This window comes from Somniosus microcephalus, chromosome 2, assembly GCF_052327205.1.
Source record: "Somniosus microcephalus isolate GS21.2 chromosome 2, FLI_Smic_1.0, whole genome shotgun sequence".
NCBI lineage: Eukaryota > Metazoa > Chordata > Chondrichthyes > Squaliformes > Somniosidae > Somniosus > Somniosus microcephalus.
The window spans coordinates 260090684-260118237 of NC_140988.1; the positions used below are offsets into that span (position 1 = coordinate 260090684).

The window sequence follows — 27554 nt, forward strand, 5'->3', positions numbered from 1 at the left end:
TCGCTATTTAAATGCAAGTTCATTATTTCTTGGCAACCAGAACTGGACACAGTACTTAAGGTAGTGTCTGACTTTGATCAAGACTTCCTCCAACTTAGATTCTACTGGTTTGGCTTTTGATGAAGCAGCTGAAAGTGGTTGGGCAGAGAACAATTCTGAGGAATGCCTGCAATGATTTTCTGGGACTGCAGCTGCAACCATCTTTCTTTGTGTCAGGTATGACTCTGGCCACTGGGGGGGTCTTTCCCTTCACCCTCACTAACTTCAGTTTTACAAAAGCTCCTTGGTGCCACACTCGGTCGAATGCTGTCTTTATGTCAAGGGCAGCTACTCTCATTTCTGTTTCAGCCCTTGTGTCCTTGTCTGGATCAAGGCTTTGAGGAGCTCTGGAGCCAAGTGGTTCTGGCAGAAACTGAACTGAGCTTCAGTAAGCAGGTTATTGATGAGTAAGTGTCACTTACTGACACTATAGATACTCCTTCCATCACTCTACTGATGATTGAAAGGAGGCTCATAGAGCGATATTTGGCGAGGTTAGATTTATCCTGCTTTTTGTGAACAAGACATACCTGCGCAATCTTAAAGAGTTAGCTAGATGTAAGTTTCATATCTGTACTGGAACAGATTGGCTAACAGAGCAGCTAGTTCTGGTGCACAGGTCTTTAGCACTACAGACAGGATACTGTCGGAGTCCATAGCCTTTACTGTGTCAAGTGCAATCAGGTGCTTCTTAATGTCAGATGGGGTGAACCAAACTGGCTGGATATTGGTAGGCTGAGTAGGATCATCCACTCAGCACTTTTGGCTGAAGACACTTGTAAATACTTGTCTTTTGCACTCACATGGTAGGCTCCATCATGGTGGAGGATGGGCATGTTTACAGACCCTCCTCCTCCTCCTGTTATTTCATACAAACTTACGGCACAAGAGGAGGACATTCAACCCATCGTGTCTGTGCCGGCCGAAAAAAAGCTATCCAGCCGAAACCCAGTTTCCAGCTCTTAGTCCATAGCCTAGTAGGTGATGGCACTTCAAGTGCATATCCAAGTGCTTTTTAAATGTGATGAGCGTTTCTGTCTCTACCACGCCAAGGTCCCTCTGTTTCTCTACTCTTCAGTATCCCACCATTTATTGTGTATTCCCTTGCCTTGTTAGCCCTCCCCAAATGCATTACCTCATACTTCTCCGGATTGAATTCCATTAGCCACTTTTCTGCTCACCTGACCAGTCCATTGATATCTTCCTGTAGCCTACAGCTTTCTACCTCACTATCAACCACACTGCCAATTTTTGTAACATCTGTAAACTTATCATGCCCCCTACATTGAAGTCTAAATCATTGATGTATACCACAAAAAGCAAGGGACCTGGTATTGAGCCCTGCGGAACCCAACTGGAAACAGCTTTCCAGTCACAAAAACACCCGTCAACCATTACCCTTCGCTTCCTGCCACTTTCCCTTGGATCACATGGGCTTTAACTTTTCTGACGAGTCTGCCATGTGGGACCTTGTCAAAAGCCTTGCTAATATCCATGTCAACTACATCAAACGCACTACCCTCATCAACCTCTCCTTGTTAGTCAGTCAGTCACGAACTTCCCTTAACAAATCCATGCCGACTGCCCTCGATTAATCTGCGCCTTTCTAAATGACTATTAATACTGTTCCTCAAAATTTTTTCCAATAATTTACCAACCACCAAGGTTAGGCTGACTTGCCTGTAATTACAGGAAACTTTGTGTTATCCGGAGGCTAACTATCCAGAATGCTCAAGCCACCAGCAAAAATCAGGTGCCGTTTTCGTTAGGTTTTTTTTTCTTGTTGCTTTTTCTTTCTTGTTGCTTTTTCCTCGACAGTCAAGCTCTGCTGAAGCTGTTGCTAAGCTACAGAGACGCTTGGACTGTTTAGAAGCTGTCAACAGGGTTTGTTGACAGATACGGAGCGCAGAAGCTTCCGTATCTTTCAACATTAGCGCTGGAGTGTCCGGCAGTTTTGAGGGAACGGCAACAGCTCGGTCCCGTCGGTGCCGGATAGCACAAAGTTTCCTGTACTTGGTCGATCCCTTTCTCCCTTTTTAAACAATGTTACAACATTAGCAGTCTTCCGACTCCATACCTGTAGCCAGAGAGGATTGAAAGTTGGTTAGCTGCTCACCACCATTCTCAATTGGATGTAGGAAGGTTTGCTCTGATCCATTTGTTGTGGGACTGCTTAGCTGTCTGTTGCCTTCTTATTTTGGTGGTGTTTAGCATACAAGTACCCCTGTGTTACAGCTTCACAATATTCATACTTCTACATAGTGTTAGAATAAAATTTTGCTGGACAAGATTTTGCTGGAAAAGACACAAACAACAAATTCGCTGACTGGGACTAATTGAATCACTGCACAATGAGACATGCTACGCTTACGCATGGCTGGAACAAAGTTCATCTCGTGTCCTGACTGGGACTAATTGAATCACTGAGGACTAACAAGGTTCACTGGTATCCTATTATCGAACTAATCACATTCCGCCAGTGACGCGGACGGAACAAGACGGAACGAAGACCTTTCGCAATCACTGAAGAGGCAGAATTGGCAACACAAGTGTGTAAACTCCTGACTGGAGGAAAATAACGATATGCGCTAATAAACGAATTGATTGGATGAATGTAAATGATCTAAAACCAACTTCTTGGAATTGTATATAAGCTCGGCACGTACTACAATCGAGGAGAAGGTGCTCTCGCAGACCGCGTGGTTGCAGACGCTTCTCCCAGAGCTCTGTCATTTAATAAAGTTGTCTCTCTTACTCAAAGTCTAGTTTCCGAGGAATCATTTTTCCTACAACAAATTGGCGCTGCGAGCAGGGTGCCACGGAGCTGAACAGTTGCTCGAGTCAGTGACCAGGGTGAGTAGTCAGATTTTTGACCACCCATAAATCAGAGACACTCGACAAGGCGACTGAACGGCGAAGCGGCACCAAAACGAATCTGGCACACAGACTGAGTGGGTAAGAGACACTACTTGATTTGTATTTGTGTATTTGTATTTGTGTAATAGTAACTAAGAAAAACCTCGGACCAGGAGGACACTTGTCTCAGACACCTAGCCTCAGGCCGGTTGTTAAGAGGGCAAATGCCCCATGCGAAGGCCAGGACCATGAAGTAGGTGCCGAGACTCGAGACTCCAAGGTGTTCTAAAGTCGTGATACTAGTCGAGTATGGTTAACATTTTTCTGCATTATATCATGTTGCTAAGTGAACTAGGAGATTATTAGTGTCGGTGTTGTAGGACCCTGATCAGGTAAACAGACACCGGGAGGGGTAGAAACTCCGTCCAACAAGCAAGCGTTACACGTCCGGGCAGTTTTGAGAGAAAGACAAACCCGGACCTCTGAGAACGCTGGCATAGAGTGCGACAAGAAGCTCGTGTATTCTCGGAAGGAAAGAATAGGGGGGCTCTCTAAGGAACAGATCTCCAGACACGAAGGAACGATCGGTGAAGCAGCGGCGATGTCAGGTGAGGAAGTTAAGAGAGGACCTTCGGGCTCCCTCACATATTCTTATATGACAGACCGACAGTCGTTAATTAAGAAGATGCAGAAAGACGGGTGGGATGTGTCACAGGCTTTAGAACTCCAGAGAAGCTGGTTGACTAAACAGACAAAGAATATAAGGAATGGCAGGAATATAAGCGTAGTAGTTGACGTCCTGTGGCCCCCATAAAAGGTAAAAGGGAGGGGAGAATTTATGTGTCTGCACTAGTAGGGGGCCGACAATGTGAAATGCTGGTGGACACAGGCGCATCGGTTTCCGTCACTAACCTCCCCCTCCCCACGACTAATAAGTCAATACTCCTGCGAGGACTCAATGGCACTAAAGTGCCAGCTCACTTGAGCACCACGCAGCTGGTGGAAATCGATAATATATACCTCCCCATGAAATTCTATGTGTGTAAAAATAATGAAGGTACAATATTAGGTAATGATATAATGAGGGAGTACAAAGCAATAATTGATTGCGGCAAAGGAAGGTTAACATGGCCAAAGGCGGATGGCCGTAAGGAAAAGATTAGACAACTGGCAAATAACACTGGCACCCTTGGGGTGGCCACCGTAACTACCAGGGACTGGCACGAAGATACGGGAGGATACGGAGCCATTTGTGATTCCATGATTGGGGTATGGGCTGAAACAAAGTTAGATACAGGAAAAGCTAGTATCGACCCTATTAAGATTCCCGGACCAGAACACAAGCTACACCGCCAGTACCCAATAAAGGCGGAGGCCAGGAAGGCAGTCGTGGACATAGTGAAGGGGCTAGTAGAAAGGGGTATCCTGAAGGAAACCACGAGCACTACTAATTCCCCCACATGGGCAGTAGAGAAACCTGATGGGAGCTATAGGTTGACTATAGACTATACGGCCCTCAACAAGGTCACTCCTAAATTACACCCCATCGTTGCCAGTCCCTCAACAATTTTGAATGGGCTATCCCCTGAACAGAAGATATTCACCGTTTTAGACATAGCTAACGGATTCTGGGCACTCCCATTAGATCCGGAATCACAAGAGAAATTTGCATTCACAGTAGGGGATAAACAATATACGTGGACCCGATTGCCACAGGGATTCCATAATAGCCCAGCTATTTTTCACCGCGTCATGAGTGATCCTAAAACAGATAGAAGCACCTAAAGGAAGCACTATTTTGCAGTACGTCGACGACATACTAATAGCCTCGGAAACGAAGGCAGACCATCTGGCAACCCTATATTTAGTACTAAGGGCCCTAGAGGCGGCTGGCCTCAAGGTAAGCCCTAAAAAAGCACAGATAGGAAAAACTCAGGTCCTATACCTGGGACATCTAATCTCCCAAGGACTTAAAGAAATGCCACAGGACAGGAAACACGCTGTCCAGGGCATGCCGAGACCCGTAACAGTACGCGGAGTCAGGAAGGTACTGGGGCTCTTTAATTACAGTCGAAATTTTATCCCGGGGTTCGCTAAATTAGCAGAACCTATACAAAGATTAGTGAAAGGGGGTAAACCCGCGTTGGAACCGATAGATTGGGGACCGGAACAAGAGGAAGCTTATACTCAACTAAAGTCTGAGCTTGTATCAGCCCCGGGGCTAGGACTGCCAGATATGAGTAAGGACTTCCACATACATTGCAACAATGAAGAAGGGTTTTACACAGCAGTAGTTACACAGGATCATGGGGATAAAAGAAGGCCCGTCGCCTACTATTCCACAGCGGAGAGACCGGTAGTCACAGGGCTCTCCCAGTGCATAGCTGCATTGGATTGTGCGGCTTGGGCAGCAAAGGTTAGTGACCAGATAGTAATGACAGGAAACATTATATTGCACACTAAACACACTCTGGTAGAGATGCTGAATACCGGGAAATTAAGATCCGTCTCGAACATGAGACGTGCCAAGTGGGAGGCCGTCCTCCTCCCTCCGAGTAAAGCAGTAACCATTGTTAGAGACACAGGGGAGAACCCGGCAGAAGGAATACTGGGAACTGGGGAGCCCCACAACTGTGGGGACGTAGATATGAACCTGGAAGAAGATAGGATAAAAGACACCCCTTTAGCGACAGCGGAAGAGACGTTGTACGTAGATGGTTCACGCAAGTATATAGATGGGCTGCCCCGAACGGGGTGGGCGGTGGTTAATGGCGAATTAAAAACCGTAGAGTCAGGACGGATTGATGGAGGCCTATCGGCCCAAGTAGCAGAGCTAGTGGCTCTCACCAGGGCACTAGAGTTGTCAGAGAATAAAATCGTGAACATTTACACAGATAGTAGGTATGCCTTTGGGGTGGTCCACGATTATATGACTGCATGGGGTAGGAGGGGATTCATTACTACAGGAGGCAATCCCATAAAACACCAGCTGAGGATAGAAGCTAGCGACAAACCCCAACAGGTAGCAGTAATTAAGATTAAGGAACATCAGAGGGAACCGGACCGGACTAGCCCGGACTGGTTAAATCACCAGGGGAGCCAGGCTGCGGACCAAGCAGCACAAAGGGCGCTACAGCAAGAAAGGATCGAAGAAGTACCAATAGCCGCTGTGAGCAGCTCCGAGGACGAGATAAGTATTCACGAACTCCACGAGGACACTCCCGACGTCGAAAAAGGTACGTGGGAAGAACAAGGCGCAAAGCGGGGAAGCGATAATGTCTGGCGAAAGGACAACAGGGTAATGGCCCCCAAGTGCATTCAAAATACGCTATTAGAACTCCACCATGGGCTTGTACACTCAGGGAGAGAAGCGATGATGGGAAGCCTCAGCAAAGAATGGTGGTGGAAGGGGATGGGAAGAGATATCGCGAGATACTGCCATCGATGTATCACCTGTGCGCAGTATAACCCCGGGCGACCCATAAAGGTCAAAATGGGACATCAACCAAGGCCACGAGGGCCCTGTGCATTTACAGATAGACTTCACAGGTCCCCTTCCACCGTCACACGGCAAAACCTACTGCCTCGTGGTCATAGACCAATTCACCCGCTGGGTAGAGGCTTTCCCCACGCGAAATTACACCGCTTTGACAGTTGCCAGAGTCTTAGCTGAAGAAGTAATCCCCAGGTGGGGAATACTAATTCAAATGGACTCTGATCAAGGTACCCACTTTACCGGGAGTGTCATAAAAACGGTATGCCAATTAATGGGAATTAAACAAAAATTCCACATCCCATACCACCCTCAAAGTTCGGGCATGGTGGAACGAATGAACCGAACCCTTAAAAATGCATTGGCAAAGGCAATGCAGACGTCGGGGAAAACCTGGACTAAAGTATTGCCCATTATCCTAATGAAGCTGCGAGCCACTGAAAACCGAACGACAGGCTTGACCCCTTATGAATTGATGACAGGAAGGGCGATGCAATTGCCAGAAGGCATCATAACAGGTGGGGCCGATGTAGGCCCTTTAAAAGATAGACTAAAACGATACGTTCTGGAACTTAGCACTCAATTAAAGGAGATGCGAAAGAATGTCCGCGATAATCAGGAGGACAAGGATCGGGCACAAGAGCTCACAATGACGGCTTATGTTCCCTCAGCGGGTAGTAAAGTCATGGTGAAAACTCTGCCCAGCAAACCAGGGTTCGCCCCAAAATGGAGTGGGCCATATGAAATCGTAATCAGTGGGGATACCTGTGCCTGTCTAGACATAAGGGGTAAAGGAGTATGGAAGCATTGGACACAATTGAAAGTATATAAAGACAACTGACTGGCTACTTTCTGAATCTGTTTTACAGGTGATCTGCATACCCTTTGTCATAAAATTCCTGTAAAGACTGGACTGTAGAGATATATTAATCATGTTTAGAGTATTATGGGTAATGGCGTTATTTTATATTGTCACGGGAAGCGCGGTACCCCATTTACGTAAAGAGAGAGGATTGCATGTAAATACCTTTCTGTATATGTCATATGTCTATGCGAAAAAAATGGGCCAAAGCTCCTGCTGGGTGTGCGCCCATGTGCCCACCCATACGGGGGGAGGAATCCCATTAAGGCCTATCCCCTTTAAGGTAGAGGAGATGGTAGGGTGGTTATTATACTCTAATACCACCTGGAATAAGGAGGATACCATACAAACCCAAAACAGCTTGAATCCAGGTCAGCTGGAACATGAGTGGAAACAGGCAAGGTATAACCCCACGAACTTTAAAGGATGGTTTCATCCCCAGTACGATAATCGAAGGTATCCAGAAGAGCTATTAGTCAGCACAGGGGGAAAACTAAACAATGCAGAGGGGGAAGTCTGCTTGGTAAACTATGACGAGACAGGGTTAGTGGTTGGATGGAGTAAGTGCAAGTGTAATTACACTTTAACCAAAACCAGTACTAAACCACCAGGTGCCCTAGAATGGCCCTACGTGGGAACGTTTAATTTATCCGAAGTGCTAAACCGGACTAGCAATCTACCCTGGAGGGGAATACCTGGGATCATGTACCAACTTTGGAACAAATCTGAGGCCTATAATAATACCTATTTCATTTGCGGATATAAGGCGTATCCATGGCTTCCATGAACCTGGACTGGGTCATGCTATATAGGATACGTAGTACCATACATCCATTATTTATCCTCCCTAACCCACCACTACGGGTACCAGTCGTTATGGCAACCAGCCAAGCGTGTTAAGAGAGCTATTACGGAAACCGAAAGATTCTGGGCCATAGCATTCCCCTGGTACGGAACAGGAAAAATAGCAAGGGAATCCATAAACATGGCAGCAGTGCTCCAACAAATAGCCAACGATACGGCTGAGTCCCTGAGAGAAATGAGTGCCGAAATGGTGGCGATCCGGACCACCGCCTTACAGAATAGGATAGCCCTAGATTATCTGTTGGCGGCGCAAGGAGGCACCTGTGCCCTGATCGGGACAGACTGCTGTACATATGTCCCAGATAGCTCCGAGAATATCACGAACCTAGCAAATCATATCCAAGAAGAAATAAAGAAGCTCCATCAACCCACAAGCACAGGGGGATGGCTTGATTGGTTGCTAGGGAAAACCGGGTGGGGAGCGTGGATGATGCAAGGGATAATAATAGTTGTAATTTGTATGTTGATGTGTTGTGCGCTGAGCCTTATAAAGTTGTGTTGCCAAACTGCTATGAAAACTGTGATGCCGATCGCCTCTATCGAGGAGGAACACACCAACCTGCTACCAAGGGACGAAGAACACCAATACGACACTGTCGAAGGAGCAACCGAACCCCCGGACATAAGCCATTGGCTGTAAGCACCGACGAAAGGGGGACCGAGGATGGTCATCTGGGAGCAAATGAATCGTGCTCCAGGACCAAGAGGAGGGACTGTTAGAATAAAATTTTGCTGGACAAGATTTTGCTGGAAAAGACACAAACAACAAATTCGCTGACTGGGACTAATTGAATCACTGCACAATGAGACATGCTACGCTTACGCATGGCTGGAACAAAGTTCATCTCGTGTCCTGACTGGGACTAATTGAATCACTGAGGACTAACAAGGTTCACTGGTATCCTATTATCGAACTAATCACATTCCGCCAGTGACGCGGACGGAACAAGACGGAACGAAGACCTTCCGCAATCACTGAAGAGGCAGAATTGGCAACACAAGTGTGTAAACTCCTGACTGGAGGAAAATAACGATATGCGCTAATAAACGAATTGATTGGATGAATGTAAATGATCTAAAACCAACTTCTTGGAATTGTATATAAGCTCGGCACGTACTACAATCGAGGAGAAGGTGCTCTCGCAGACCCGCGTGGTTGCAGACGCTTCTCCCAGAGCTCTGTCATTTAATAAAGTTGTCTCTCTTACTCAAAGTCTAGTTTCCGAGGAATCATTTTTCCTACAACATACAGTATACCTGGTTTTGCTCTTTCACCCACCATACTGAACCAGGGTTAGAATCATAGAAAGTTACAGCACGGAAGGAGGCCATTTCGGTCCATCGTGTCTGCGCCGGCCAACAAAGAGCTATCCAGCCTAATCCCACTTCCCAGCTCTTGGTCCGTAGCCCTGCAGGTTGCAGCATCCCAAGTGCACGTCCAAGTGCTTTTTAAATGTGGTTAGGGTTTTTGCCTCTACCACCCTTTCAGGCAGTGAGTTCCAGACCCCCTCAACCCTCTGGATGAAGACATTTCCCCTCAAATCCCCTCTAAACCTTCCACCAATTACTTTAAATCTGTGCCCCCTGGTTTTTGACCCCTCTGCTAAGGGAAATAGGTCCTTTCTATCCACTTTATCTAGGCCCCTCAATTTTATACACCTCAATAAGGTCTCCCCTCAGCCTGCTCTGTTCCAAGGAAAACAGACCCAGCCTATCCAGTCTTTCCTCATAGCTAAGATTCTCTACTCCGAGCAACATCTTTGTAAATCTCCTCTGTACCCTCTCTACTGCAATCACATCTTTCCTGTAATGTGGTGACCAGAACTGCACGCAGTACTCTGGCTGAGGCCTAACTAGTGTTTTATACAGTTGAAGCATAACCCCCCTGCTCTTGTATTCTATGCCATGGCTAATAAAGGCAAGCATTCTGTATGCCTTCTTAACCACCTTATCTACCTGGCCTGCTACCTTCAGGGATCTGTGGGCATGCACTCCAAGGTTCCTTTGTTCCTCTACACTACTCAGTGTCCTACCATTTAATGTGTATTCCCTTTCCTTGTAAGCCCTCCCCAAATACATTACCTCACACTTCTCCAGACTGAATTCCATTTGCCACTATTCTGCCCACCTGACCAATTCATTGATATCTTCCTGCAGTCTACAGCTTCCTTCTTCAGTATCAACCACACAGCCGATTTTAGTATCATCTGCAAACTTCTTAATCATACCCCCTATGTTCAAGTCTAGATCATTGATATATACCACAAAAAGCAAGGGACCTAGTACTGAGCCCTGCGGAACCCCACTGGAAACAGCCTTCCAGTCACAAAAACACCCATCAACCATTACCCTCTGCTTCCTGCCTCCCAGCCAGTTTTGAATCCAACTTGACACTTTGCCCTGGATCCCATGGGCTTTTAACTTCGTGACCAATCTGCCATATGGAACCTTATCAAAAGCTTTGCTAAAGTCCATACACACTACATCAAACGCACTACCCTCATCTACCCTCCTTGTTACCTCCTCAAAAAATTCAATCAAGTTTGACCTTCCCTTAACAAATCCGTGTCTTTCTAAATGAAGATTTATCCTGTCCTTCAGAATTCTTTCCAATAATTTTCCCACCACCGAGGTTAAGCTGACTGGCCTATAATTACTCAGTCTATCCTTTTCTAACAAGGGTACCACATTAGCAGTCCTCTGGCACCACACCTGAAGCAAGAGAGGATTGGAAAATGATGGTCAGGGCCTCTGCTATTTCCTCTTTTGCTTTGCTTAACAGCCTGGGTTACATTTCATCCGGGCCTGGGGATTTATCAACTTTAAAAGCTGCTAAACCCCTTAATATTTCCTCTCTCACTATGTTTATTTCATCTAATATTTCACACTCCTCCTCTCTGGTAGCAATGTCTGCTTCGCCTCTCTCCTTTGTGAAAACAGACGCAAAGTATTCATTAAGAACCCTACCAACATCTCCCGCCTCCACACACAGATTACCCTCATGATCTCGAATAGGCCCTACCCTTTCTTTAGTTATCCTCTTACTCTTAATATATTTATAAAACATCTTTGGGTTTTCCTTGATTTTACTTGCCAAAAATTTTTCATGCTCTCTCTTTGCTTTCCTAATATCCTTTTTAATTGCGCCCCTGCACTTTCTGTACTTCTCTAAAGATTCTGGAGCATTTAGCCCTCAGTATCTGTCATACGCCTTCCTTTTTTTCCTTTATCCTACCCTGTATGTCCCCAGACATCCAGGGGGCTCTAGATTTGTTAGTCCCACCTTTTTTCTTTAAGGGCACATATTTGGTCTGAACCCTCCGGGGATCTCCTCCTTGAATGCCTCCCACTGCTCCGAAACTGATTTACCTTCAAATCCCCTCTGAGCTCAGAAAAATTTGCTTTTCCCCAATTTAGAATTTTTATTCCTGGTCTATCCTTGTCCTTTTCCATAACTACCTTAAATCTAACTGAATTATGGTCACTAGCACCAAAATGCTCCCCCACTGGTGCGCATTCTACCTGCCCAGCTTCATTCCCCAAAACTAAGTCTAGAACCGTCCACTCCCTTGTTGGGCTTGCTACATACTGGCTAACAAAGTTCTCCTGGATGCATTTTAGGAATTCTGCACCCTCTATACCCTTCAAACTAATTTTATCCCAGTTAATATTGGGGCAGTTGAAATCCCCTATTACTGTCCTATAGTTTTTGCACTTCTCAGAAATTTGTCTACATACTTGCTCTTCTATCTCCCTCTCACTGTTTGGGGGTCTGTCGTACACTCCCAGCAGTGTGATTGCCCCTTTTTTGTTTTTCAATTTTCAATGGCCTCGTTTGATGATCCCTCCAACATATCATCCCTCCTCACAGCTGTAATAGTTTCTTTAATCAATACCGCGACCGCCCCCCCTCCCTTTTTGCCTCCCTCTCTATCCCTTCTGAAAATCCAGTAACCAGGAATGTTGAGCTGCCATACCTGCCCCTCTTTCAGCCACGTCTCTGTAATAGCTATATCATAGTCCCAAGTATCTACCTGTGCCCTCACTATACTCCTTGCATTGAAGTATATACTATTTAGTACAGGCTCCTTGTTGACTACTATCTAGCCCTTGATTCCTCTGTCCTTCCAATTTACTTTCTACGTTTTTGTTTTCCAACTCCAGTTTTTCTTTCCTCCCTACTGACTCTACTCTTAGGTTCCCATCCCCCTGCCAAGCTAGTTTAAACCCTCCCCAACAGCACTAGCAAACCTTCCCGCGGGGATATTGGTCTCATTCCCATTGAGGTGCAACCCGTCTGGCTTGTAGAGGTCCCACCTCCCCCACAAACGGTTCCAATTCCTCAGGAATCTAAAGCCCTCCCTCCTACACCATCTCTCCAGCCACGCATTCATCTGCTCTATCTTCCTATTTCTGTACTCACTAGCACGTGGCACTGGGGATTACTACCTTTGAGGTCCTGTTTTTTAACCTCGTTCCTAGCTCCCTAAACTCTGCCTGCAGGACCTCATCCCTCTTTCTACCTATGTCGTTGGTACCAATATGGACCACGACCTCTGGTTGTTCACCCTCCCCGCCTCAGGATGCCCTGCAGCCGTTCAGTGACATCCTTGACCCTGGAACCAAGGAGGCAACATACCATCCTGGAGTCACGTCTGCGGCCGCAGAAATGCCTGCCTGCTCCCCTAACTATTGAATCCCCTATCACTATTGTTCTCCCTCGCCTCTTTCCCCCCCACCCTCCCCTGTGCAGCTGAGCCTTCCATGGTGCTGTGGACTTGGCTCTGGCTGCATTCCCCAGAGGAACCATCACCCTCACCAGTACTCAGCACCAAATAGTGGTTGGTGAGCAAGATGGGCTCAGGGGACGACTCCACTACCTGCCTGGTCCTCCTCTTCTGTCTGGCGGTTACCCATTTCCTCTCTGCCTGCACACTCTTAAGCTGCGGGGTGACCACCTCCCGAAACGTGCTATCCACATAGCCTCGCGGATGCACAGCAGTGACTGCAGCCGCTGCTCAAGCTCTGTAACCCGGTGCTCGAGCTGCTGTAGCTGGCAACACTTCCCGCACATGTGGTTGTCCAGGACTTTGCACATGGTGTGCCATGTGCATTCCACGGGTGTGAGCTGCCCTGCCATACCTCTAATTAACAGACTATTTACTAATCTAGCTGGAATAAACTTAAAACTTTAAGAAAGCCAAGTATAAACACTTACCAGATACTCACCAATCAGCTCCCTCCCCTTGTGCCGACGTCACTTTTGACTTCTGACGTCACTCTGGAAAATTCTGCCGGTGCCGAGTTGGTATCGCTGCTGCCGCCTCACCGCTCCTCCCAGGTCCACACTGCCGCCGCTGTTGCTGTGGGGCCTAACTGCGCCTCGGGCTCACTTTACACAGGAAACTTTAGTTTATCCGGAGGTTATATGTCCGGAATACTCGATCTAACGGCAAAAATCAGGAGCTGTTTTTTTTAGTTCTCGTTGCTTTTTTTTTCCCCAGTCAGGCACTGCAAGGTCTGTAGCTATAGCAACAGCTTCAGCTAGACACGCTTGCAGCTGCAGCCGACTGTTTTGAAGCTGTTGCTAAGCAACAGGGTTTGTTGATTCACACGGAGCTTTTCAGTTCCGTATGGTTCAACATTATGCTGGTATGTCCGGCACTTTTGATGGTACGGCACCAGCTCGGTCCAGTCAGTGCCAGATATCAGAAAGTTTCCGTACCGGCAGTGTCGCCTCGCCGCTCCTCCCAGGTCCGCACTGCCGCCGTTGGTCTACTGGAGTGAGGGATGTGATGGGCCATAAGATCACAGGTTCTGGTGGTGTACAATTCTGCTGCTGCTGATGGGCCCACACATGGATGCCCAGTTTTGGGCTGCTAGCCCTGTCCTTAGTTTGTCACACTCAGCAAGATGTTAGCACCATACTACGTGATGGAGTATGGTGGAGAAGAGATTTTGTCTTCACAAGGACTGTGCAGTAGTCAATTTTATCAATGCCACCATGGTCAGACATGTCTACGGCAGGTAGCTGGTGAAGACGAGTTCAGGTTGATTACTTCATGTTGATTCTCTTGCCATTATACATTGATCCAGTCAAGACTCAACCAGCTTGATAAGTGGAGGTACTTCAAAAATCTATCTATCTCAGCCTTGAATATACTCAAAGACTCAGCATTCACAGCCCTCTGGGGCAGAGAATTCCAACAGTCTGAGTGAAGAAATGTCTCATCTCAGTCTTAAATGGCCTACCCCTTATTCTGAGACTATGCCCCCTAGTTCTAGACAATCCAGCCAGGGGAAACAACCTCTCAGCATCTACCCTGTCAATTCCCTTCAGAATCTTGTATGTTTCAATGAGATCACCTCTCATTCTTCTAAACTCCAGAGAGTATAGGCCCATTCTACACAATCTCTCGTCATAGGACAGCCCTCTCATCCCAGGAATCAATCTAGTGAACCTTCGCTGCACTGCCTCCAAGGCGAGAATATCCTTCCTTGGATAAGGAGGCCAGAACTGTGCACAGTACTCCAGGTGTGGTCTCACCAAGGCCCTGTACAATTGTAGCAAGACTTCCTTACTCCTATACTCCAGCCCCTTGCAATAAAGGCCAACATGCCATTTGCCTTCCTTATTGAATGCTGTACCTGCATGCTACCTTTGTGTTTCTTGCACGAGGACACCCAAATCTCTCTGAACACCAACATTTGAAAGTTTCTCATCATTTAAAAAATATTGTTTTCCTATTCTTCCTACCAAAGTGAATAACCTCACATGTTCCTACATTATACTCCATCTGCCACCTTACGGCCCACTCACTTAGTCTATCTATATCCCTTTATCGACAGCTTACTGTCCCGCCTAGCTTTGTATCATCAGCAAACTTGGATGCATTACACTCAGTCCCTTCATTTAGGTCGTTAATATAGATTGTAAATAGCTGAGGCCCCAACGCTGATCTTTGCGGCACCCCACTAGTTACAGCCTGCCAACCTGAAAAAGATCCGTTTATCCCTACTCTGTTTTCTGTCCGTTAACCAATCCTCTATCCATGCTACTATATTACCCCCAACCCCATGAGCCCTAATCTTGTGTAATAATCTTTTATGTGGCACCTTATTGAATGCCTTTTGGAAATACAAATATACATCATCCACTGGTTTCCCTTTAGCACTGAGATGAATAACTAGTCAATTTGTTTTTCGTGAGATTAGTGAAGTGATAAATGCTGGCCTAGACACCAGGGGAACTCCATATTCTTGGGACCTTTTATACCCACATGAACACACAGACAAGACTTTGATTTAACACAGGGGTGGGCAATTATTTGGGCTGAAGGGCCACTTTTGATGAGCTGTTGAGGGCCGAACACCAATGTTCCCCCTAAGGTGCGCAGCCACACACCAATCGCAAGGTCCCGCGCAGGCCACTCACCAGCTCCTGCCGCTGGAAAAGAAGAAATACTGCACAGCAAATTTAAAGGGATGACGCAGGCTGGTGAGAGCAGTGTTAAATCTGTAAATTTGTAACAGGCCAACTCAGTGTTGAATATTACTTCCACTTCTACCCTCCCAATAATTTATAAACATAAATTCAGATATTATCTTAAATACACAAAATGTAATGTAAATAGTAAAATCTTCCGTTACTAAATGAATGAAATGATCAATCGATTATATGTTGTACTGAAAGTCTACATGGCTGAGCAGCTTGAGACTTTTGAAGCACAAGTGAACACTGTTTCTGCTTCAAAAAGCTGAAGAACATAAATAATTAACGGAGACTGGTGGCATAGCGTGCCAGTTCAACAAATGGTACCAAAGAATGGCAGGATGTGGATGTATGCCCACTGTCCCTCACACAGCAAGTCCTTAATCTCTACTGGACAGTCAGGAAGAGAGGGGTCAACAGAAAATGGAAGTAAATTTGGAAGGTGAAGCGCCACGGATCACAGTAGAATGGCACTGTCAGATGTGGGAGCAAGTTGCTCATCTTTTCTCTCAGCTGATAAAGTGCTGGTTGTGTGCAGGGACCCGAGAAAAAAATAACAAAAAGTAAAAGGCAAAAAGGAAAACTTAAAAGGGTTTGCCTAAAGTAAAAAAGTACTATATTTGTAAAATAAATGCAGGTAGTTCTTCAGCTAAACTCTTATTTATTCAAATAATCATATTCCAATAAGTGACATTGCAGCTTGCTGTTTCCATAGTTATTTTATATTCCTTTTAGCTATTTTTAGTAGTTGTCCTTGTACTTCAGATATGCTGGGGGTAATTTTACCCTAGCCCACCTGACAGGATTGAATTGTCTGTCCGTTTCACACATTCCACGATTTTACTTTCCACTGATTTTAATAATAAAACAAGTGTCCGATCTGATCTCATTGTTTCCGGCCGGGTGCGTTAGGTTAAAATTACCCCCTGCTGTTTCCAAACACAGCGCCAGCAAAATTTTCCTTACATGTTTTGTTCTGATCCTTAATAATGTTAGAGCTACTCTTATTACCGCAATTGCTTTAATTCTGACATTTGTCATGTGATCTGATAGCAAAGCAGTAATCTCATCAAATGCAGTGACCAAATGGGAATAAACTGGAGGTGGATTGTACATGAAGAAACCTACATGCTTGACATTGCCGAGAATGCTGAACTTAGAAGAGGGACAATTTTCATTCTGGGTGAACATCAGGCGACCGGCGCAATGGTGCTGTCTGTCCAATGTCCTCAGTGAGAGTACCGAGCCATTTTGATGGCCGGTCCTCATCTGTGTAATATCCAGCTACAACCACTAAACCAGGGCTCACAGGTAGCTTGCAGATCAGAGGTGGGGAGGGGGAGCGGCGGGGGGAAAGAGGTGAAACTGGAAATCTGGCAGCTCCTCCACGGAACAGAGCCAGACACATTGATGCAGCGAACAGCAGATTCAATTTGCCCACCTCTGTTTTTGGTTATGACTCCCCTGCTGCTTCGGAAACAATGACCCGCCTCCTGAAGTTTTGTGGGGTGGGGTCAGGTGCGGCAGACTTTCGGCCTCAAAGGGCCGTATTGAATCCATTGATGGGCGGGATATGGCCCGCGGGCCATATTTTGCCCACCTCTGATTTAACATCTAGTTGACAAACAGTTCCTCCAACAATACAGTAGTCCCTTGATACTGCACTGAAGTGTCAATCTAGGTTATGTACTCAAGTCCTAGAATGAGGTTTGAATCCATAACCTTCTGACTCAGAGGCGAGAGTGCTACTGAGCTATGGGTGACGCTTTAATTGGTTTATTACGAAGTCACGTTCCGTTGAGGAAAAAAAACTGTTGGAAAATTTAGCCGGCTCTAGCTAGCACATAGTTCAGCCTCATAACTGATGAGCATAAATGACTACCCCTAAAATTACAGCTTCTACTGAGGTCAAATTAATTTCAAGAACGTGAACAGGAACATCAATAGTATCTTGTTCAGTCTCATCATCACACCTAAAGACATAGTCACACTAACCTGCAATGAATTTATATTATATAAGGCAAACCAAGGACAATCACCATTAAGTAAAGCAAAACAAGGTTATTAACACAAAAGCCACTTTTTAATATGCATAAACACCACTGACAATATACTTCACTGAAAAGCTGCTGCAATGCATGTCTTTTTTTAAAAATTTATTCATTCTTGGGATATGGGCGTCACTGGCAAGGCCAGCATTTATCCCACTTCCCAAGTTGCCCTCAAGAAGGTGGTGGTGGGCCTTCTTCTGGAACCGCTGAAGTCCACGTGGTGAAGCTACTCCCACAATGCTGTTGGGTAGGGATTTCCAAGATTTTGGCTTGGAGGTGATGGTGTTCCATTGCACGTGGTGACTGCTTTTGTCCTGGATGGTGTTGAGTTCGACTATTGTTGCAGCTGCACCAATCCAGATAAGTGGAGAGTATTCCACCGCATTCCTGACATGTGCCTTGTAGGTGGTCGAGAGGCTTTGGGCAGAGGTGAGCCATTTGCCACAGGATAATCAGCGTACCACCTGCTCGAGTAGCCACGGCAATTATGTGGCTGATCCAGTTGAGTTTCCGGTCACTGGCGATTCCCAGGATGTTGATGGTGGGGGATTCGGTGATGATAATGTCACTGAATATCATGGGGTGTCTTTCCCAATTTCAGGACAATTTCATACTTGTACTTCATTAATTTTCTGTTTTCCTCTGATCTCCTTTCATTCTACTCTTCACTTGCTTTATATGTCTTATTTGACCTCAAGTTCTTTTAATTCCCCTCCCCCCCACCCCCCCCCCCCCCCAATCCCCGAGGTCTTTTGCTACTGTTTCCGATCTTTTTCTTTTTGTATCAATTTCTGCCCTTCCACCAAGTCTTCAACAATGGGCAAATCCCATCTACTATGTTTCCTGCAGTCCAATAAACTGTAAAAACCCCAACCAGGGAGACTTAATCAAGAATACCATACCGGAAAGATAAGAGAACTCATCAGGCTAACCAGGAACATGTAATTGCAGTTTTACCCAACATCTTGGCACCCAAGTGGTTTGCTCTAAGGATAATGGAAATCTGTCTGATTTCCTAAATGTTCAATAAGCCTGAAAACAAAACATAAGCTTAATAAGATTCCTACGGCACAACTGAAGTACTTACTGTGGAGCAATACGTCGCCAGTAACGATCAATTCCATTTTTGAAGTACAACACGGCAAGCCATCGTACATTTACATCTAGTGTGTGATTAGTGAAGATATGCTGTAAAAATACAATAAATACATTAATTTAGCAGAATGATGTGGGCAGATTTTTTAAAAGCTATATAAATTAGCTAGATAGAAATGTAAGTTTTACATCAGAAATGTATTCTTCCTCCATGCTTAACTTCTCATTAAACAGGTTTGGAAATTCTGAACTTGCACAATGACCATCATATTGGGTTCAGGAATCAAACCAGCTTGTCCTTTGATTGCTATGTTGGTTTTCAGATGAATTTATAGCGTTCTTCTCTAAACTGAAATTGAGCCTCCCTGTTACTGTTACTGGTACTGGCAATCAACATCTAATGATATAAACATCACAGTGAAAATTCATGTTCTCGCTGAAATTAACAAGGCCATCAGAAACTTATACAAAAGCAAAATACTGCAGATGCTGGAAATCCGAAATAAAAACAGAAAATGCTGGTAACACTCAGGTGGTCAGACAACATCTGTGGAGAGGGAAACAGAGTAAATGTTTTGGGTCAATGACTTTTCATCAGAACTGGAAGATGTTAGAGATAGACAGCTTTTAACCAAGTACAGAGCCGAGAAAAAGGGGACAGGGAAAGAACCAAATGAAGGTGTGTGTGATAGGGTGTGGAGGGCAGGAGTGATTAAATGACAATTCAGAGATGATAGTGCAAGGCAAAAATAAGGTGATATTGAGACATGTATAGAAACAAAAGATAACTCCAGATGAGGTGTAAATGGTTATAGCAGAATAGCAGAGGAGGAGGGAAGCATGGGAATTCTATCAAATATAGGGAGATAGGGAGGATCCCATGGCCGAGGAGTGTTGTGGATGAAAGGTTGGTAGACCCCAGGGCGAGAACCACTCAACCGGCCATGTACTGATAGGGGATCTCCACCCCAAGCACTAGTTTACACCTCTTCCCCTCCCAGTGGCTCTGGCGCAGCTATCCTCCATTGCCAGCACCCACTGTCCAGAGAGAAAATGGGAGCGGTGGTTAAGATCTATAGTTATATAGGGAATATTAAGATTTCTTCAAGATGAAATATCTAAAAAAAAAATCAAAAAGCTTGTAGTGGTCTGATATAACAATTAATTTTAAAAAAGACAATGTGCTTGATGGACACAAGCTGATTTAAGGTTTTAATAAAGATTACTTAAAATAATTGTATATTTGTGAAACACAAGTTGCTAGAAACTCTAACTCCTGAAGGAAACCTTGCAAGGAATGGATTCATGCTCTGTCCTGGATAGCAGGTCCTATTTTGGGGGGGAAATTGCATTTGAATTATCTTCCTTATATTTGCCACAAGATTTCTACAGAGTCCATTCTGGAAGTATGGTCACAAATGACTTTTATAATCCTTAAAAGGATAAACGTCATTTCATGGTATCCTTCTTACAGTCTACACCTTGATGCACAATGGCTGAGAACTAAAGATTCTGCTGAGACACCTGAATGATCATGTTACTAAATTGACGCACCCTGATCAAAGCAGCCATTCTGCCGTGTAACTCAAACTGTCGCAATAATTTCCATTGATGCAGAGAAAGCCTCTGACCAGGCTAAATGAAAATAACATATTCCAGCAAAGTGGTGGACACAGTGCAGCAATGCAGGAAAAAATATTCTACATTAATCGCTTATGAACAATGTATTCCATTACAGGGACAGGCCATTCAGGCCAACTGGGCTATGCCAGTGTTTATATTCCACATGAGCCTCCTCCCACTCTAATTACCTTTTCCCACCCTGTCATCTTATTCCTCTATTCCCTTCTCCCTCATGAATGCATCAAGCCTCCCCTTAAATGCATCAACCTTATCTGCTTCAACCAGTCCATGTGCCAGTGAGTTCCACATTCTCAGCAGTAACTGTGTAGAGAAATTCCTCCTATATTCTTTATTTGATCTGTTAGAGGCTATCTTATTCTGGACCTTGCCACCTTGTTCTGGACTCAACCACAAGTGGAAACAGTTTCTCCACATTCACCCTATTGATGATCTCTGTAATTTAAAGTATTCTCTTTCCCTGCTCAATTTTTCATGATGGTTGCACCCTCTCTATTCTGAAAAGACATATAGCACCTTTCACAACCACTGGACATCCCAAAGCACTTTAAAGCCAATGAAGTACTATTTGAAGTGTAGTCACTGTTGTAATGTTGGAAACGCGGCAGCCAATTTGCGCACAGCGAACTCCCACAACCAGCAATGTGATAATGACCAGATAATTTGTTTTAGTTATGTTGATTGAGGGATAAATATTGGCCAGGACACCGGGGATAACTCCCCTCCTCCTCTTCGAAATAGTGCCATGGGATCTTTTCCGTCCACCCAAGAGTATAGACGGGGCCTCGGTTTAACCTATCATCTGAAAGACAGTGCAGCACTCCCTCAGTACTGCACTGGACTGTCAGCCAAGATTTTTATGCTAAAATCGCTGGAGTGGGACTTGAACCCACAATCTTCTGACTCAGAGATGAGGGCGCTACCCAACTGAGCCACTTGCTGCCACTGATGATAACATAAATCTTTTCTGCATTTACTCCATAATACAATATCCCATTTGTAGTAAGGAGGCCAGAAATGCACATAGTACTCCAAGTGTGGTCTAACCAAGATTCTAGATAAATTTAACATTACCTCTCTACTTTTGCGTTCTATTACTCTAGAAATAAATCTAGATTAATCTATTTGATCAACTTGTGTTGCTACTTTTAACGATTTATGTATCTGCATTTCCAGATCGTTTCACTCCTCTACCCCATATAGTTTCTTACTTTTAAAAGAATAAGTGGCATCTTTATTCCTCCTACCAAAATGAACCACCGAACACTTCACTATATTGAATTTAATATGCTATTTATCCACCCATGCTGTATGTCTGTTTATGTCATCTTGTATTTTGGTGCAGCCTTCCACATCATTAGCTATACGCTCCCAAATTTGTATTTTGACACCATTCTTTGAATTTCCGAGTCCAAATCATTTGATAAAGAACAGTGGTCCCAAGTCGGATTTCTGCAGGACACTACTTCCAACTTTCTGCCAGTCCGAGTAACTTCTATTAACTCCTACCCCGTTTTCTGTTTTGTCACCATCTTTCAATTCATTCTGCTACCTGGCCTGGACTTTGCCATGGGTCTCCTATGTGGCACCTTATCGAAGGCCTTCTGAACATCTATGTATACCATATCCACTGCACTACCCTTGCATACTGATATTTCTTCGAATAATTCAATAAGGTTAGTTAAATATGACCTTTCTTTTAGAAAGCTATGCTGACTATTTTTTTTCAAATTTTATCCTCAGTCAGATGTTTTGTTATCTGATCTTTTCTGCCGTTAAACTAACTTATCTATAGTTCCCTGGATTATTTCTATCTCCCTTTTTGAAGATAGGTATTACATTTGCTGTTCACCAGTTCTCTGGCACTATTCCTTTTTGTAATTGTTATAAATCTCATCCTTCATCAAAAAACTACTCGTGAAATAATGCTGGACGGCCAGCTGGTGGCGCCGTCCAAGGAGTATAAATACTCGGGCGTCGGCCCCAGCTTTCCAGGGACATTTTGTAAGACAAGGAACTAGTGAAGTACCACTAGACCTCCATGTTCTGAAACAAGTTGTTAAAGCCTTGTTTTATGCTTAAACCAAGTGCGTAGAGTTTTATTACGTCAATTTAGTCAACTTGTTATCGACTCCACGCTTTGGGTGATTCGGGAACAGCCAGCTACGACTCGAACCGTAGAAAGGAACTTAGACAAGTAATCGATCCATCATGGAGAAACTACTCAGCCCCGCCCATCTTGACCTGGACCTGAATTCACTTACAGCCGCTAAGGTATGGAAACACTAGTATCGTACCTTTAGCAACTTCCTTGAGGAGTGTGGTGAGAATGTTCCTAACAAGTTACGAATGCTTGCTAATTTTGTATCCCCTCATGTGTTTGATTATATCGAAGACTGTGTAGATTATGACGCTGCTATCCAAATACTACAACAACTATATGTCAACTGCCCAAATGAAATTTTTGCTCAGCATCTACTGGCCACAACTCGACAACAACCCGGGGAATCACTTGATGAATTCCTTCAGAAACTTCGCAGGCTCAGCAAGGATTGTAATCTTAAAACTGTTACAGCTGAGCAGTACCAGGAGGAGTTCATTCGTGATTCCTTTATTAATGGGATTGCGTCTGTTGGAGAATAAAACCCTCAAGTTACAGGCTGCCTATGACTAGGCATGTTCTCTGGACTTAGCAAAGAGGAATGCAGACTCCTATCTTTCACCACGTGCACAGGCTGCTGCTATCACTTTTAGTGACTCTTTCGATATGCCTTGGGCGGAAGCCCGCACGGATGACGACTCCAACTCGACTGTTGACAACCCTACCCGAGAAACCTACACTGATGACGACCCCGCCCTAGCGGCATCTTGGCAATCTGGTAGGAAGTGTTTCTTCTGTGGAGGTGCGTTCCATTATAGGAAATTTTGTCCCGCTCGTAATGCGGCCTGCAATAATTGCAGCAAGAAAGGCCACCTTTCTATGGTATACCGGTCGAGAGCTCCTGTTAGTTTTGCAGCTACTTTCATAAAACTGCTCCTCCCCCAAGAACCACTACTAAGGTTACAGCTCTCAAGGGTAAAACTGCCCCTCCTCCCATCACAGCTGTTTTTCCCCAAAGCCTGTCCCATGCAGCCACGAAGGTTTCGGTAAATGGACACATTTTGAGTGCACTAATCGACTCATGCAGCTCTGACAGCTTCATTAGTGAGCGGGCTGTCATTAAGTTAAAACTGCGTATTTACCCCTCGGACAGGGAAATTGCAATGGCTCTGACAACACTGACCACCAATTCTTCCTGCTTTTGTCTTGTCGACCTTATTCTCAATGACCGCACTTATTTCTCCACCCGGCTCGGGGTGCTCAAAAACCTAAGCAGTGATGTGCTCCTGGGACAGGATTTCCAGAAACACAAAAGACTCACCTTCGAGTTTGAAGGGTCAAAGCCGGAGCTTACTATTTCCAAAGTACCGCTTTGTGCGCTTTCGCTCGACGAGCCCTCGTTTGCCAATCTTTCCCCCCGATGTAAGCCCATAGTCACTAAATCACGACGTTTCAGCCAAGATGGTCGATCCTTTATCGAGGCAGAAATCTCTCACCATCTAGCTGACGGTATCATTGAGCCATGTTCACCTTCCTGGCGGGCTCAAGTCGTCGTTGTTAAAAATCCTCTGAAGCAACACAAGAAACGTCTTTGCATCGATTACTCGCAAACTATTAACCAGTATACCGATCTGGATGCTCACCCACTACCACGCATCGATGACATGGTCAATAAGCTTGCCAACTACAAGGTACTTTCAACTTTTGATTTAAAGAGCACATATCATCAAGTGCCGTTAAAGGACTCCGACAAAAAGTATACGGCCTTCGAGGCCAATGGTCGCCTTCCATTTGGGGTCACCAATGGGGTGGCCGTCTTTCAACGGGCAATGGATAGCCTAGTCAAACAGGAGAACTTAACGGACACATTTCCATATCTGGATAATATCACCATTGCTGGTCATGACCAGAAGGAGCATGATGCCAACCTCCAGAAATATTTTGACGTTCTCCGTCCAAATCTGTGAAATCAGTACCATCAGTCAACATCCTTGGCTACTGGGTGGGCAACGGTGTCATCAAACCGGATCTGGAGTGACTTTGTCCACTTCAGGAGCTCCCTCCCACTATGAATCTCGGCTCCCTTCGTCGGGCACTTGGCATGTTCGCCTATTATGCAAAACGGATACCCCACTTCTCCGACAAGATCCAGCCCCTGCTTCACGCAAAGTCATTTCCGTTAGAGGCAACGGCTATTTCAGCTTTCAACCTCCTCAAGCGACAACTGGAAAAAGCCACGCTTCGTTCCACTGATGAAAATCTTCCTTTCATAGTCGAGTGCGATGCATCGGATGTGGCGATCTCTGCTACCTTGAATCAAGGTGGTCGACCCATTGCATTTCTGTCCAGCACTTTGCAGGGTAGCGAGCTCCATTATCCTCCTGTCGAGAAGGAGGCTACGGCCATCATCGAAGCGGTACATAAATGGAGTCATTTTCTCGCTCGTCGCCATTTCACACTTATAATCGATCAGCGCTCCATGGCCTTTATGCTGGATAACCGGAAACGCACTAAGATCAAGAATAACAAAATACAACTCTGGAGGATGGAATTGGCCGCCTTTGGATACACCATACATTATCGGCCCAGCAAAGAGAATGTGGCCCCGGATACCCTCACGCGGGCATTCTGCTCTTCTATGTCAACTTCGACTCTGGCGGATCTTCATACTGACTTATGCCATCCTGGGGTTACCTGTATGTTGCACTTTGTGCGATCTAAAAATCTCCCATTTTCTACGGAAGATGTGAAAAGAACGTGCTCCTCCTGTAGAATGTGCGGAATTAAAACCGCAATTTCTCCGTCCATCGGATGGCTCGCTCATACACGCTATGTACCGACTCAGCATTGACTTTAAAGGGCCATTACCCTCCTCAACGCGAAACACCTACTTACTGACTATGGTGGACGAATATTCACACTTTCCCTTTGCTTTCCCCTGTCCCAATATGCTTACTTCCACAGTGATCAAATGCCTTGATCAAGTCTTTTCCCTTTGCGGTACGGCCAATTTCATCCACTCTGATCGGGGTACCTCCTTCATGTCAAGCGAACTCAAAAGTTCTCTCTCCCAACGGGGATTCGCCACAAGTAAAACGACACCGTACCATCCCATCGGTAACAGACAGGTTGAGAGATACAACGCTATCATTTGGAACGCTGTTCGTCTTCCGCTGAGGTCACGCAACCTACCAGACCAGCAGTGGGAAACTATGTTCCCTGACGTGTTGCATTCCATCAGGTCTCTCCTTTATACGTCTACCAACGACACACCTCACGAGCGATTCTTCAGCTTCCAGCGTCGCTCTACCCATGGGACGTCTCAACCGTCATGGTTGGCAGCTCCCGGCCCCGTGCTGCTCCGAAGATTCGTCCGATCGTCTAAAACCGATCCTCTCGTCGATGAGGTGGAACTCATGGACCTCAACCCCATGTACGCGCACGTGCGGTACCCTGATGGCCGGGAGTCCACCGTTTTGCTCCGGGACCTGGCTCCCTGTCCGGCCAGTTCCACGGACTCGACAGATAGAGGGACCCACGGGGATGATGCCGACACTCTGCGCTCCCCTGAAGATGACGGCCTACCTGGGGCATCGAGAGATCTGCCAGTTGCCCCACTGGATCCACTCGGGGAGCCGAGCGCTCCCCGTGGGATGGCCACCCGAGGCCAGGACCCCGGCCAATCCCCAGCTATCCAACAGGATGAAGCCAGTTCTGCGCCTGTGGGGACCCGCACCTGGAGTCACGATCTCCCCAGCCTCCCTCGGGTCGATCAGAGCAACACGGGCCCTGTCGATCCACTGGTACGGATCAAGCGGCCCAGGGACCAAGACACGGTCTGGGGAGACATGCCTTCTAGCCATAAACAAAAATCTAAAAGGCTGCAGCTATTCGTGGTCTGCCTGATCCGCTAAGAGGAAGTTGTCGGACTTCCAAATCTTTTAGGCAGGAAGAATGTTATAAATCTCATCATTCATCCAGAAACTACTCGTGAAATAACGCTGGACGGCCAGCTGGTGGCGCCGTCCAAGGGGTATAAATACTCGGGCATCGGCCCCAGCTTTCCAGGGACATTATGTAAGGCAAGGAACTAGTGAAGTACAACTAGACCTCCATGTTCTGAAACAATTTGATTAAAGCCTTGCTTTATGCTCAAACAAAGTGCGTATTGAGTTTTATTACATCAGTAATGATTTTTCATATATGGATACTAGTGCATCTGTTATCTCCTCCCTAGTTTCCCCAGGTATAATTCATCTGGACCTGGGGATTTTTTCTCCTTCAGTTTGGCTAATTTGTCTAGTATCTCCTTTCTTTCCATCTTAACTACTGTAATATCCCTCTTAACTTCTACTGTTGTCATTTCCTCTTTGATAGCCTCTTCAGTGAAAAGGAATTCACCTCTCAAAATATTGCCCACTGTTGTTCTATTCTTTGTCAATATTTTTCTCCAGTTTACTTTGCCTTCCTTAGCTCCATCTTTATTCCCTCATAGCTGGCTATTTACCAATGTATTACTTTGGTCTTTGTACTATTTATGTCTCTTTCAATCATTATCTTAAACCTTATTATACTCTACGTTTATACTTAGATATTGTCTCCAATGAAGTGCAGAATTTGTAATTTAGAGATGTATGCAATGGTATTCCAACTGTAAAATCATTATAGACATATCGGCCTTCAAGGAAAGAAAAATTTAGAATCAGGGAAGCAACCAATGTTTAGTCCTAGAAATCATTTTAACTTTAGCTTTAGTCACCTCTCTGGACCTTAAATTTTAGTCTTATTTTACTTATAAGTTATCAACAACAAAAAAATTTGCCCTAATTTCTGTCTGTCTTTTGCTCCTAAATTTTAGTACTATTTAGTATTAGGGTTGGAAAAAATTGTTCGTCAATAATGTAGATTTCTGCTTCCCATATTTATTCTAATCTTTTCAGGAAATCTTTGGAATTATTTTTTACATGTCAATTGTTGCTTCACTTCTCACCGAACAACAAGAATTACTGAGGAATAAACAACTTGTGCTTAAGCAACTAGGTCTTTATTTATTTATCTGT

General features: G+C 45.2%; 1 protein-coding gene across 1 annotated transcript in view; it reads right to left on the reverse strand.

The window, feature by feature from the left end:
* Positions 1-27554, reverse strand: part of ipo11 (importin 11) — an 880228-nt gene that overhangs the window by 793899 nt on the left and 58775 nt on the right. Inside the window, exon 3 of the mRNA XM_085965921.1 lies at positions 18745-18845. Within this exon, the coding sequence (XP_085822047.1) occupies positions 18745-18845 (101 nt within the window). The remainder of the gene's footprint in view (positions 1-18744; positions 18846-27554) is intronic.